This window comes from Pezoporus flaviventris, unplaced genomic scaffold (assembly GCF_033815535.1).
Source record: "Pezoporus flaviventris isolate CSIRO_AGI_PZ_B2104156 unplaced genomic scaffold, CSIRO_AGI_Pfla_v1 ptg000035l, whole genome shotgun sequence".
Classification (NCBI taxonomy): domain Eukaryota; kingdom Metazoa; phylum Chordata; class Aves; order Psittaciformes; family Psittacidae; genus Pezoporus; species Pezoporus flaviventris.
The window spans coordinates 3,624,813-3,639,849 of record NW_026892583.1 but is presented as its reverse complement, the minus strand read 5'-3'; the positions used below and the strand labels follow the sequence as shown (position 1 = coordinate 3,639,849).

The window sequence follows — 15,037 nt, the reverse complement described above, 5'->3', positions numbered from 1 at the left end:
AGTCAATGCATCATTTGTAAAAGCGAGTCAGCTGAGCAATCTGCAGTGGAGATGAATAACAAATCCTCCCTGACAGTTCTTGGCAGGACAAGTTCTTATACTATGGAGCAGTGAAGAAATGAAGACCATAAAGGAAAGAACAGGCTATCTTTTCAAGGGAGACCATGCAAAAGCAGTTAGAGCAGCAGATACTTAGGCAGCACAAATGCAAGAGTTTTCAATGTAACAGTGAGAATTTCCTACCAAATATAAGTTTAGGAAACAAATCTATCAATTCGATAAGAGATTATAGGAAAGTGTCAATACATGAAAGTTTGGATTCACCACATATTGCTCTGAACAGCTCCTACCCAGCTTCTAAAGAAATGAATAGCATCAATCTTACAGCTTCATAGTATGGGGAACTGCTAAAGAAAATCCTTTCATTGTAAACATCCCAAAATGTGCTTTATTTTGAAGCATACATTTATGTCTCAGCACTGTATTTTATTGTGAAGTTTCAGCTTCCAGGCCAAGTTCTACAGAAGTTGTAGAACTGCAAACTAGGAAGCCATTTTATACTAAACACAAACAGATGTTTACTGATACCTATTTATATTGATACTGATACTTCACTCCCACCTACTGAACATCACTGTTATACAAGAACAGCATCAAGCATTTTGATGCTTGAAAGCTTCTCAAAAGCTTTATACAAAAGAAGAAGTTCTTAGAAAACAAGACAGGTCTTTCTAAAGGAGAAATCTGTTTCAAATGTTCCTATACAGTAGGGCACATACTTGGAGAGCATACCGCTGTATGTCACATTTCAGATGAAACCAACAACAGTTCACTGTCAGCACAGCCCATAACTTTCCTAGCAGAAAGAATTTGTTTAATGGCAGTTTTGGGTCATATTTTCTCTTTGCCTCTGAAAAGATAAAGTCTTACTTGCTTTGAAGGTTAGCCCAGCACCATTTTGGTATTTGCCAGCAAAACCTTCTCACTAGATAACAACATAAAGTAGCTGAGGAAAAAAAAAGGTTGAAAGAGTAATAACAGTTAAATTACTTTAAACACCACCTGGATACACTATGTATTTGAATAGCACACAAATATGAGAACTACAGACTAATCAGTCAGTGAAATAATGCAATAAATTCCACATAATAAAAAGGAAACTGAAATCCAGCTAACAAACCTGAACTACAGATACCTGCTAAAGCAGTGAAGAGTCACAAGAACTTTCAGTCAGGCTGCAAACATGCTTTCCAGCTCCAGTCCACACATCTTTTGATGCCAGGCAAAAGAGCAAGAGATTAAAAAACTCACATAAGATTATTTGCTGCTTAGGGAATAAAAGTTTCCTAGGATTTTAAAGGCTGGCATTCTCCACGGAAAAGGTGAATTAGAAGCTGCAAGATACAGACTCCTAATGAAAAGAAAGGAAGACCTTGAAATAAAGGAACAGGAGAAATGCATGCTAAAAGAATTGTTTTACAGGTTGTGGAGTAGACTGCAGCTCAGTGAACCTACTACTTCAGCAGCAATGAAATGGAATTCAAGAATAAATTCTCTTGCCTGCTCTAACTCATACGTCCCAATTCAGTTCAGTGACATCTTAACAGCACAAATGGCAAGTTGTTAGTAAGGGGGATACGATGCATTTTTCCAGATAAATCATCTAATCCATGGCTTCTGAAAGTAGTTGAGGCTGTGCTTTTCTATGCACCTAAAAGCGAGAGAGAATGCAAACTAAACTGACCTTCTGCTACAGCTATTTCTTACTGCATGGGTAGGCTGGAGGGAAGCCAGCCTTACAGAGTGGAGAGGGGCAAAAGAGAAAGGGCAACCCACAGGCAAGTTTGCGTGCACAGACATAATTCTAGGGGTGACCAACTGCAGTGAAAGATGCCAGTGGGACTGTGCTTATTCACTGCAAACTCCCCCATCCCTCAAGGTGTTTACAAAGCTCAGGCACGGAAAGGCTCATGTGATGCTCTTTAAAAGGACAGCCTGAACTGCTGATGAAGGAAAGCTCCCACGGAGACATCATGCTCCAGGACCGACCACGAGCTCCCTCCTTCTCCACGGGAAGCATCCTCCAGCACAGCCGCACGGCTCTTCCCCCGCGCACACATACACCCGCCACCCCCAGCGCCTTCCACGCTCTGCACCGGCTCCCCGCCCGCAGCCCCAGATGTCCCCGTCCCCCTCCTGCTCCCCCCGCACGCCGCAGAGGAGGTTTCCCGTCCGGCGGCGGCACCGGCAGCCCCTATCTGGCAGCAGGCCGCGGCCGTAGCTCGGGGCAGCGGCGGAGCAGGCCGCCCGCCCCGCATTGTCTGTGCCCGCCGCCCCCGACCGAGGGCCGGGCCGGGCCTGGCCTGCTGGCCGGACACTCACCCTGACAGCTCCGGGCCGGCTCCGCGGCGACAGCGGGCGTGGAGCCGCGGGCCGGGCCGGGCCAAGCCCCTCCCCACCGGCGGGCGGGGCTCGGGGCGCCGCGGCCGCACCTGGGCGGGGAACCGGCCCGCGCCGGGGCCAGACAAAGGCGGGCAGGGCAGGGCCGGACCGGGTCGGGCCGCGCCGAGCTCCCCTCGCGGGGCCGGTGCTCTGCGGTGCGGGTCCTGCAGCTGGGCAGGGGCCGCGGTGGGCGGCGAGCAGCTGGGGCCGCCGGGCCCGCCGTTCTACTGAGTCATCCCCGAGCACACACGGGCCTCAGAGCGAGTCTTCCCGTGACAGAGGTGGCTGCGGTCACACCCGAGCACGGAGCCGGTGCTGCCCATCGTCCCGCAGCCCCCAGCTGAAGGGAGCAGGGAGGAACAAGGCCTGCCGTGAAGAACGACAAACAGTCCTTTCCGAAGGAGTGGGAATGAATAGCCTGGCACCACACCATTGCATTTCATGTTCTGCTGCAAGATGTGTAATGACAGCGCTCCGGCAGAGCTGATTCATCAGCAACCTCTGTAGCCGTCACCTGGCATTCCGAGATGCCTTTTCTACAGTGAAAATAGCAATTGAAGGAGCTGGTATGGTGGAAACCGGGTGTCAATAGCTTCCTGCAGAGAAGAGCATCAAGTTTTATGATGCAAAGCTGTTTCTTCAGCCATCTTTTTAGCTAGCTGAAGAAAGAAGCCTCTTCCCGGCACTGCAGCACCAGCCACGCTCCCCGCTGAATAATTGTCCAAATTACTTCTACCATCTCAGCCTTCCCCCCCCCCAACAGGGAGGCACAAGCACACACATCAGCTTCTGCTTTCCAGCGTTTGACACTGGCAGCAACCAAGCTGTCATAGAGACAGCCCCAAACAACGTGCAACGGCTCAGGTCAAGAGACTATTCAAACAAGCCACAGCAACGGTGCTCGATGCAAGGCAATGCTTAAATGAAACACAAGGGTACGAGGCTTTCCCATGTCACACTTTAGAACACCACCACTAAAAGATGAACCACTGGAACAGGCTGCAACAAAGCAACAGCAGCAATACCACACAGTCTTAAGACTATGTGGCCTTGAAACCACCTATTCTGTTGCAGATGCAAATGGCTTTAACACCATCCTACTCTGGCAGGGACTCCAGAAGCCATTTACATTAATTAGTTTACAAACAAATTAGCAATACAAGTTCATACACTTGTTTCAAAAAGCAGAAAAGAACATCTGCTGGTGCCCAGGAACAGAGGAGAGAGGGGAAGGGGGTGAAAATGAACCAGACTGTCACTGACCATGATTCTGAAAACCCTAATTAGGAGGTTTACCAGTACTTACATCTCTCAAGGGTCCTTCAAGTCATACGTCCCACACACCAGAATGTTCCAAATTAGATACTTCAGACTGAGAGACAGTTATTAGAAGCATTCAGAGCAGCTTCTAATTGTACATACTGTTGAAGATACTCATAAGTGATCTAAGAACGGGCAAACAGAGGTGTTACGGTTTGCAGATGACGGAATTAATCAGGGTACCAGTAAGACAAAAGGATCAACTGAAAGCTTACAACATGCCAAGTGAATTCCAGGTGTACATTTATCACCTAAATGCACACAAGAGACAGCTTTTACCATTACATTGGAATTCAGGTTTTCCAAGGTGACTGTTAAACAGGAGCAAAACCTTTCTGTTTAACAGTAGGCATGAAAGCAGCAGCAGACCAGGGTTTCATAGAAGCACCAGCCCAGGTCACAAAACTGGCCCCTATCAGGGGAAGGTCAAGAGCCAGCAGGAATTCAGTCCCACCAAACACAATTCATAGGCCTATAAGGATCAAGAATCATGTTCCATTACTACGTATTCACTTATTTATATTAGAATATCAAGTGAGAAGCCTGGCATCAGTACAGATGTGAGGCAGTCTGCCCAACTCCAGTTCCACATGCTTCCAAAATCCAAGTCTCATTTGTTTTTGGACAGGTGTTACAAGTCATTTTTCCCATAGCAGGTCCCCAGTTAATATTCCAAACTTTGGGTCTTAAGAATTGCCTTCAACACATCTATAGTAATTTGTTTAGAATCAGTTTGTTGTACTTAAAGGCCATTTCTTGTTAATACTGATTTAATATAGCACTCTTGATGCTGCTTTAGCCCTATTACAACTCTTGAAGGGGGAGAAGAAAAAAACAGAAGGTGCACCTGGACACTTGAAATGGAAGAAGCTCCCAAACCAGCAAAGTTTAAAGAATGGCCAAGCCTGAAGCAAGAAAGTCAACCCCAGTTCTAATTTCTGCACAGTCAACTGATGTGAGGCTTCAAAGAACCAAAACTGGAAGGGACAACTTGCATCAACCGTTCCTCTTTCTAACTTCACTCTATTGTTTTAATACTGGACTTTTATAGGTAGCCTTTTAAAAGACTTTAATATTGGAAACTTTCAGCATTTGGAAATACGCATCTTTGCAATACGAAACCTACTGCTGTGTTCACTGAAAGCCTATAGCAATGCCTTCTCTGATACACAAGTACTAAACAAGTAGCTGGTAGCCCAACATAACAACAACTGCTCATCCTCTTCTATCTGCAGGAGGCAACTTCAACAGCACTACAGTTTGGCATAAGTACTGGAAGATGCAACACTCATAATAAGCCAGCAACAAAGGAAACCTGCAGGATAATGAGACAGACAATACACACCCAACAAATCAGTTACGTAATTGTAGCAGATGAGTTTGTGACTCTTAGTTTAACTTTAAAAGAGAGTACAGATCAGCTCAAGCTGCACAGAAATTCTGCTCCTAAACCTCTGCTATACAAGGCTTTGGGTCTCTCACTAACAGAGGTCCAAATACCAGGAGGAAAATTCCCTACACACTAATCTGAAAGCTACTGTCTTAAGAGGAATCACAAGACCCCGACTCAGAAAGGAAATCAAATTAAACTGGGAGGGGAACCGCATGGGACCCGCATTCCCATCCACTCTTCACATACACTAGAGAAGATCCAGCAGGAAGCATCTCCTAGTGAGGGACCCTGGAGATCCAGGACTAACACCTGCGCGCCCAACAACAGAGCTGTAGAAATGGAGATGAGCTCCTGCCTTTCGTGTTAAGATACAATCACCTCAGGGAACATCTTCCTCAGGTCAGGGGAAGCCGATCCAGCGCGCAGCCTCCCGAAACGCGCGCTCGGGGGACCGGAGATGCCAGCTCCCCATTTCCCTCGGGGAGCGCTCAGAGGGGACCAAGCCCGGCTCCCTGCGCAGCCCCTGGGCCCACCCTGCCCGGCACCTCCCGGGCAAGGCTCCAGCGGCTCCCAACCGCGCCTGGGCCCGTAGCGATGACACGAAGGAGGTGACCACGGCGGAGCAGCCCGGGCCGCTGCTCTCCACACCCCCAGCTGCACGAGCGGCCTAAGCTTGCGGCGCCTCTCCAGCCTCCACAGCGCTGCGTGGTGCAGGCCGCGGACACGCAACCGCCCGCAGCCGCAGCCCCTACCCTCACAGCAGCCACAGCCGCGGGGTAAGCGATGCCCCTGAGCGCGGGCGGCTACTGCGGAGCGATGTCAGCACCGCTCCGACCGCGCCTCCACCCAGGCCCCAGGTAAGCCGCGGCCCAGCGCGGGGAGGTTCACCCACCCCCCCCGCGTGCCCGAGGAGCCGCGGAAGAAGGAAGCGGGCCCGCGGCGGGACCTGACGGCACCGGCGGCGCTTACCCGGGCCGCGACGGGGCGGGCACAGCGACTGTCCGGCCGCTCCTCGGCGGGGTTTGAAATCACCAACACCGCCCGCACCTCCCAGTGTCCTCAGCGCCCATTGGCCTGCGCCGGCACCACCCACGCCCTCACCCGCGCATCGTATTGGTTCGTTTGAATCCGGCAGAGACCATGCGTGCTCCGCGCCCTCCTGAGGCGGCACCGGCACCGCGGGGCAGAGCACACGGACGGGCCCGGTCTCCGACGGCGCCGACCCACCCCGCCCCGGTCCGTTCCATACCCGCTCGGTAACCACCGGGACGTGCCGGGGAAGGAAGCGCCCGCTGAGGGGCGGCTGTGAGGCCCGCTCCGCCCGGAGGCAGCAGCGCTAGGCCGCTGGAGCCATCGCCTTTCGTAAAGGGCTAAAGCAGCTCCCGGGCGGTGGGGGCACCGCATCAGAGGGGAAGGGGCTTTCCGTGCGCAGTGTGTTTAACAGGAGCAGTCAGAACTGCTTGGTGCTGGGGTACGGCGTGTCTTACCTCCTTTGTTTCTTCATTTCGGCTGAAGAAGGTGAAGTTGGGGTGATCAGAATAGAAGACCAGGGAGAGGAGAACGCCATCAGCGCAACCGCAGTGATCACACACTGCCATCTCCCCACCCTGCTGTATAAGCATTACCGATATTTTTCAAAAGGTGAGGTTATTGTGGTTTTGGTTATTATATTTTTGCATGATCTCAGTGAAGTGACCTCTGTGCTGTGCTTCAGCTGTGAAATGAGCAGGAATAAAAGCACTCAAAACATTTCAGCTTTGATACTTCTTCCATCAGAAAGGGACAGAATGGGCTAGAAAGTGAGCACCAGTACTGCACTGGCAGGCATACACAGATTTATGGAAGGATTTAGGATGGAAGGAACCTTAAAAGCTCATCCTTCCAACCCCTGCCATGGGCAGGGACACCTTCCACTAGAGCAGCTTGCTCCAAGCCCCTGTGTCCAACCTGGCCTTGAACACTGCCAGGGATGGGGCAGCCACAGCTTCTCTGGGCACCCTGTGCCAGCGCCTCAGCACCTTCACAGGGAAGAACTTATGCCTAAGAGCTCATCTCAATCTCCCCTCTGTTAGGTTGAATCCATTCCCCTTCTCCTGTCCCTACAAGCCCTTCTCCAAAGCCCCTCTCCACATTTCCTCTAGCCCCTTCAGGCACTGGAAGCTGCTCTCAGGTTTCCCCTTCAGGAGCCTTCTCTTCTCCAGGCTGAACCAGCCCAGCTCTCTCAGCCTAGTTACGCAGCAGAGCTGCTTCAGCCCTCTGAGCATCGTTGTGACCCTCCTCATTTACTAAATTTCCCTCCTGTATTACTGAATGTTTCATTCATTATTCAGCTACTTAAACCATCAGTTATTAAAAAATCCAACACAATCTTGAGCAAAATCCCTTACAGATGGAAATCCAGCTCTTCTCTAGAGCTTTATTTTCCACTGGATAGGGGCTTGAGACCACTACAGTCCTAATACTTTCCAAGAAGAGGAACATTCCCTTCTGCTGTTGCTATGTTAAAAAGCAAAACAAACCAGAGAGGTGTTATGTGTGCACAGGAATTTGCTGAAGTGCATGAGTGTGGATATTTGGTCCTTGAGTCAAAGCTGTGGTGGCAGAAGATGTGTGTGTTACAATCAGATTATCAAAGAACCCAGGTCTGTTCCTAACTTCTTGCTCCTCTGAAACAAAGTTGAGGTTCTGTGAGGTATGGGAGCTCCTCTTTCAAAGGCAAGTCAAAATAACATGCACGATTCACAACCAAAAGCCAGTCAAAATGGTTAAGAAAAGCTAAATTTATATTAAATTATCATCAACCCCTAAAATACTGAACACAGTGGTTAAATAACTCCAGAAAGTCCAATGTCTCCAGTGAGTAACGTTAAAACCATTACACAGGAACACACAGAAATCACTGACGTTAGCTCGGGACAGACAGGAAAGAGGTTTGCTTTTTACATAGTAAATCAGTGCTCAAGAGATCATCCCCCAGTAGCCCTTCTACATTCTTAACATCCTAAGTGCAACAAGGGTCTTCTCTTCCCTGGAACAGGGAACCATGATGCACCCCATAGGCAGCGTCTCACTGGGGCTGTCTCTAGGAGAAAGAAAACTCATTTCCGCCCACCTCACTGATAGAGGAGAGGCTGTGGGACATGTTGCTCCTTTTCACCACAATCGTTTGAGGGAGGGAGCAGTTATGAAGGGTTGTCAGGCTGGAGCGTGAAAGGTCCCTCCTAAGGAACAGCAGAGATTTATGAAGGTGGAGATCACAAGCACCCTAAGCTGTTGGAAAGGCTGACTGGGTTTTCCTTTCCATTCTGCTCTTGAGACTCAGACAGTGATTACTGTGACACAGGCTGACCGAACCTCAAGTGACAGGTTTGGGCAGATGTTTCCCTTCAGTCCTGTCCCACACTCACGAAAAGCCATTGGGGACAACCAAGCCAAATGTGCCCCAAATCCCAAAGAAACCCTGCTATCCTAGAAATCAGAACCTTCCTTTCCCCATCCAGCCACTCACTCTCAGCTCTGATGCCCCTGCCCCTACGTGTGTGTCACAGTTTTGACCAAGACAACATGGTTTCTGTTAATATTGATTCTTCTGCCTATGCTTGAGCCCTCTGGTGTTGTCCCTGCATGAGGCAGCTCAGACAGCACAGTCCAGGTCAGCGACACACGGTCCTGTCTCAGTTCCCAGTCGAGTCCACATCTCAATCCAAAAGTGCCTCTGCCCAACAAAACCAATGCTTCCCAGGCTGGAGTCAATCAAATAAATAATTAAATAACAATCTAATTAAAAAAAAAATCCTCTGGGAATAGGGAAGAGCCCCACATTAACACAGGGAACTTTCCAAGCCTCAGCTCCAGTTCATCTTCCACAGGAATATACACCAGTCAGACCAATGGTGCAGTTACAGTTTCAAGCCACCTTAGAGCCAAGTCAAAGCTGCAACCTTCCCCTTCTTGCAGAGCTGTAAAAGTACAGCCAAACCCACTGGCAGCTGTGGTGGTTTTCAGGGTAGCAGGGCTGTTAGTACACAAACAGGGTTAAAGCAGGGTAGGATGGATTTGCCTTTCTTCTACCATCCAGACAAATCCTGCATGGGAGATGCGTCCTCCCTGCACCTCTGAGCCATACCCCTAGTGTGTGCTTTGCTCCTTTTACACCCCAGGTGGGAATGTACTTGACCTCTTTCCAGGAAATAAAGAGGTTACAGAGTCTGCTGTGAGAAAATCTTCACTGGAAAGTTCTGCTTCCAAACATCTGGCTTAACACTTCCTATTTTACCATGATAGTGACTGGAGGGGTTAATATAAATCTCAGTTTTGAAGAACCATCAAGAGATAATTTCTCTATCTGTTTTTTTCCCCTCAGGACAAGCAGATGATAAGTCAGGAGAGTGTGAAAAAGTGGCAGTAGTCCCTGGGAGCCCCACCTCCAGATGCTGCTGGGGTGCAAGTGCAAGAGTAGGATTATACCTCCCAGAGGGTGAAAGCTGTGGAAGCCAGAGAACAACTGAAGTTCTTGCAGCTGATGGGAGAAATGCCTTTGCAAGGAGAGCTGTTTAGTGGTAACAGAAGAGCTTAAAGTGCAATTCTATCTGATAAACAGTTATTTAAAATGGCCCTTGTAGCTCCCTGATTATTGTCTCCTATTCTAGGTCAAATGGGCTCAGCATAGTAATAAAGGAGTTCCTAACCGTCAGCACTGAGGGTTCCCCTGGGAAAGACTCGACCTAGGAATTCTCTTTTTTCCCCTTATTACAATAATCTAAGGTCCTAAAGACCAAGAGAATTGGCTCTTTGCAGAATTAGGACTAGTGGGGCCTTAGCAAGTTTTCTTCTCCATTTTTAATGTATCAGTTATGCAAAGACAAGAGTTGAAATTAGGTCTTGCTGAGATCCATTTCTTCCCATTAGCTCTGCAGAGCTAAGAACAATACCAATCTCTGCTTTGCTTAAGTTCAGCTTAAGTTCAGAGTGCTCTAAGTTCAGCACTCCAATACCAACAGGGAGCAGTTCTGAAAGGGCCATTTGCTGTCTCTTGTTATTTCCAGAGTAGAAACATGTTTTAATAGGAAAGGGGAGAACAGGAGCAGTGTCCACTGCCAGCAACAGACACAGAGCTCCAATCTGAAGCATTCCCTAAAGTTTTTACTAGCAGATGGGAAAGTAAGCAGTGAAGTTCTCATGAAGCAAATCATGGCAACTGTGGTCACCCTCTTAATGCCCTTTAAAGGTGACCTGATGCTGTGTCCGTGTCCCCTTGAGCCTCGAAGTATACCTCATCTATTCCAAGACTCCTCTCAAGTCAGAAACCCCCCAGCACAAAGCCTCAAAGAGTGCTGCTAGTGCTGGAACACTAGTGGAACCAGGGGTACTTCTGCAACCAGGGCCTAGCAGTGAGGCAGCTCTGCTCTCTTCATGGGCATTGACTGTGAGCTGGATGGCACACGACTCGCAGGTTGCCAGAGAACACAATCTGAACCAGATTCAGGCCAGAGGAGTCACTGCAGAAGTTAACGTGGCAGCTTCCAGGAAGGGGGAAACATATAAATAAACCACAGACAGTGAAAATGAGCCAAAAGGGTCTCTGGGTTCCAACCCACCCATCCTCCCTCTCCAACCACAACAGCACAGCTGCCCAAGCTCCTTGCTCAAAGGCAGTCACAGTCTCTGGGCCCCTTGCAAGAGGAGCTTGTCTCTGTGCCCTTCCTTGCCTAGCAGGCAGAGTCTTGTCTGGTTTGTGCAGAGCAGAGGCTAAGGAGGGTACCAGCATTCAAGTCACATGTACTTTAGACCTCGCTCTCGGTGGAGGGCTTGCGTTGGTGTTTCCAGCCTGTGTCTGGGAGCGAGCCCCGCCGCTCTGGAGTGGCTGCCGCTGTGTTAACACTGCTGCATTCAGACTGTTCCTCCTGTAGCAGCTGCTCAGTTTCGGTGTCATCCAGTGAGCCAGAACTAGCCTGGATAGAGACCGTGTCTGTCTTCATGCAGACGTGGTCCCGCAGAATCCCTCCTCGGGAGCTCCGGATCTGCTTAAGGTCATCCCACTCGGAATCATCACTGGATAAAAGGCATATCCCCTCCACAATCTTGATCTTCTCCTTGGTGTAGCTGTGGTCAGGACCAGTCTAGGGAGCAGATGGATGAATGAAACAATACATATATGAAAGAAACATGGCAAAGAGCAAAGCAGAGCTAGGATGTAGACAGTGAAGCAGACAAAAGGTTGATAACAGCCACTGGGGCTTGGACTACTACAGTGGCAGAACCCATTCTAAGCTTTCTATCAGTCCTTCACCACCACCAGAGGAGTCCTCCCTGCAAGAGCTCTCATTCCAAACTCCAGGAGCCTTCAAATCATGGAAGGGGAATAAGGATGAGCTCGCTCTTCTAATTCAACTATATCTATTCCCAAACAGCAGGGAGTAAGAACAACATTGAGCCTAAAAAGGAAGGGAAAAAAAAAACCCAACAAAATGGGAAGTAGGAAAAGCCAGAAGACTTCATGCTAAGAGTAGGCAGGGAATCAATTCTAGTTTGCAATATCTTTATATCTGAGTCATTCCAGATTTGCCTCAGCTGGAATACCACCGTTGCGTCTGAGTCTCACAATGATACAGGGCAAGGAGATTACAGGGAAACAACAAAAATGATCAGAGGCTAAAGGGACCACATGGAGACTGAAGTGGCTCACCGACAAACAGGGAGCATTAGAACATCTGATCTATCCCTGAGGAGAAAGTGTATGAGGAAATATGCATCTGGGTAATATCTAGGAGCAGCAGCAGAATTAAGAGAAAAGTGGATTTAGACTGCCAGATAAATAAACCCAAGTTATCCTTAGTAAATAAAGCCTAAAATGGCAGGAAAGTTTGGGAAATCTATTGGACAATACCTTTGGAAAAATAAAAGCAGGGAAAACTCTCCTCTCTAAGTCTTGCTGTGATCCCTGCTCAAGGAAGTAAGTTATCTACCAGATCATTATGAATAGTCCTACAGAGATTATCTTTTCCAAATCTCACACACTGAGTATGAGTAGCCAAAGCCAAGACAGAAGGATCTGGCACAGGAAATTACCTACACTTTCTTGATAGACAGTAGAGCTGAGACATAAAAGCAGGGGAGAAAACAAGAAGGAACAATTAGTATGGGACAGTGCTTGAGCCACACAACAGAGCTTGAGTGAGGGAGGCAGGATCAAACACAGAGTAGTGATACCTGATGTGAGGATGTGGACGGAAATCAGAAGAGGGAAGATGAGAAGCTATCTGAGTGATAGGAAAGCTTCTGAGGAGAAAACAGAGGAGAAATGAAGTGCTGCAAGGTATCATATCAAGCCCTCTCCATCCTGTCCAGGGCAGATGTCTGCAGGGCCTTTAAAATGCTTCATTAAGTAAGGGCTCCAGTTTTCTCCCTATCCCACCCCTTCCAGGCAGTGCCCAGCCAGGAGCCATGTTCTTGTTACCAAAGCCCTTCCAGCTGCCTGGCTCCCCGGTGACTTTCCAAAGCAACCTTGGTGCAACAGTCACCAACTCAGACTGTGTCCAGGGAAGACAACTCCCTTTGACTCCTGGTACTCTGAGGGGCAGCACTCAATGCAAATGAAATATATGACACTGTGGAAGTTGGGAAGAAGCAGAGAGCTGAAGACAGGTCTAATTCACTACAGCTCAGTGGGGAAGAAGTGCTGCTGGGTCATCTCCATAGAAATCTGAGTAATTCACTCCAGCTGTCCACCTACATCCTAAAAATCAATGCTGACAAGCTGCAACACTCACAAAGGCCTGTAATACTCAACAGCAGCTTGAACGTGGCTCCTGTGTCCTCAGCAGCAAAACTCTTACCTCTTTCTTATAGCACAACTGGTTGTACATGGTTGGTTTGGGAACTGCTTCAATCTTCACCTCTTGGGTAGATGTCCGATACGAGGGATTACTGTAGGTGAGGTTCCCCAGGCCAGGGTCCGTGAACTTGGACTTATTATGCCTACAGGAAGAGAGATATCAGGAAAGACATGGGGCCCTACTGCCAGGATCCAAACCTCCCAAGTGCTCGGTGAGGGGAAAGCTCCAGCAATCTTCACTGTCCCTCAGAGAGGGAATGCTGGCTTCACCTGGCTTTTCAGCTACCTGTATAGCACCGCCATGTAACCACAAAAGCTGTACTGGCAGTAACTGGTGAAGCTATCTGTGAATTGTCTCGCACCCCTGTCCATGACTCATGAGGTCTCTACAGAAAATTTAGCCATTAAGGGTTCAAATATTAGAGCTGCGTGCCCTGCACAGGGCTGAAACCTTGCAAATCAAATCATTAAACACTGCTTCCAATGGGGAATAGAGGGATTGTAAGTGACAAAGAAAGATGAAGTGCTTTCAGGAGCTTTCTTCTCCTACGACCCTCGCTTTTACTTTTGGCCAAGAAAGGGGGGAAAAGATCACTTACCTATATATAATTAAAGCAGCAATAAGCAGCAAAATAAACAAGATGCTGAGAAGACCTCCAATGATGTAGCTGACATGCAGTCCTTCTCCTGAAAAGGAAACAGCAAAGGTAATTTATGCACTCTTCTCCACTTCCATTGGATAACACTGACTTTGGTGTAACACCTAATACAGGGATTTTATACCCTACAGAAGTATGTAAAGTAAAATGTCAGTACACCAAGGTTCAGCAGAGGGTTTGGCTTCAGATGAAACCACACTTATGATAACCCTTCTTCCACCCAGGCCCCAGCAGACCAAGACGCATCAAGATGTTTGTAGTGTGGCTGGATGAGTTAGACCCCTTTGCTGACAGGTTACTCCTGCAGTGGGAAACAATTACTCTAGTCAGCCATCCTCAACCAAACACAAAGGGAATGGTAAGGAAGAGTATATCATTAATGGGAAGAGCCCAGTGGATGAGATACGAGATGAAAGAAAACTATTCTTCAAACTAAAGTGCCCTTTGGAAAACTCCCCATAGAGGCTAATGAATGTGTATGACCAATGTCCATCCTTAGGCACACTTTGCTCTGCTCAGAGGACATCTGAATAATTCAAGTCTGAATTCTGAAATTTGAGTTTCAGACACTATGGACTGGAAGGCCATGGGCACATCTGGAGGAAAAACCTGGTGGAAAAGAGTTAAAGAAAAGCAACTCACCCATGGTTGCCAGCACTGCCTCATTGGCGTGGGTACACAAGCCTCGCCTAGCATCTTTGTCAGAGCAGCTGAAGGACAGAAGGACAATTAGTTACTGGAAGCAGCATCAACAGTATCAAAGGCACCAAAAGACAGGATGGCACTGGGTAGCACTGATATCTCTTCCATTTCCATTTCCAGTTCAACAATGGGAGCCTTCCTTTCTCCTCTTCAGTATTGTGTATCCAGAGGAGGGGGGCCACATATATGGGGAGAGGGTGGTGTGGATGTATGTATCAGTTGTAGGTCTGCAATATCTTTATGTCCAAGTCATTCTAGATTTGCCTCTCAGGTACACAGGTGTACACATACACGAGAGCACAGATTTCAGCATCAGTGCTGCAGCAAAAACATCCTAATGTCCGCACAAAGATCTTTCTGTCTAATACATCATACCCAACAAAGCAGAAGCTTTGCCCTGTAAATAACCCAGCCAGAACTTCCTTTGTTTTACTGGGCAGTAGGAATAGCAGGCTGCAGGGAATTTACAGAAGGCCTCTTAACTACCTGCATTGTAACCTGAATGTTAGAGCTGCAAAGGTTCTGTTCTGCCCCAAAGAAGCTATTCCTTTGTGATCAGAGCAGAAGCACTTCCTCAGACATCTGAGTCAGGTTTGAGTTCCCCCAGTAAATTAAATGAACAGACTCCCTCCTCCTCCTTTCAGAAATAAGTTGTCAAAATTAGGAGTTAAAAAAAAAATCTATCAA

General features: G+C 48.3%; 2 protein-coding genes across 9 annotated transcripts in view; both read right to left on the bottom strand.

Moving 5' to 3' along the window:
• Positions 1-6,188, bottom strand: part of CKAP5 (cytoskeleton associated protein 5) — a 51,558-nt gene extending 45,370 nt beyond the window's left edge. For 2 of the 6 annotated variants that reach the window (XM_061462226.1, XM_061462229.1), the window contains exon 1: positions 2,383-2,417. The gene's annotated coding sequence lies outside the window, so the exon portion shown is untranslated. Of the gene's footprint in view, positions 1-2,382; positions 2,418-6,124 lie in introns of those variants that run through there. The other 4 variants (XM_061462230.1, XM_061462231.1, XM_061462228.1 and 1 more) reach the window with 3 other exon arrangements.
• Positions 6,189-7,917: 1,729 nt separating this feature from the next.
• The window catches only part of LRP4 (LDL receptor related protein 4), an 83,864-nt gene continuing 76,744 nt past the window's right edge, over positions 7,918-15,037 (bottom strand). For 2 of the 3 annotated variants that reach the window (XM_061462221.1, XM_061462223.1), the window contains exons 35-38: positions 14,291-14,358; positions 13,589-13,676; positions 12,991-13,132; positions 7,918-11,274 (exon numbers count right to left, since the gene is read on the bottom strand). In XM_061462221.1, coding sequence (XP_061318205.1) covers positions 10,939-11,274; positions 12,991-13,132; positions 13,589-13,676; positions 14,291-14,358 — 634 coding nt within the window. In that variant the 3' untranslated portion in view covers positions 7,918-10,938. Of the gene's footprint in view, positions 11,275-12,364; positions 12,434-12,990; positions 13,133-13,588; positions 13,677-14,290; positions 14,359-15,037 lie in introns of all 3 variants that reach the window. The other variant, XM_061462224.1, reaches the window with a different exon arrangement.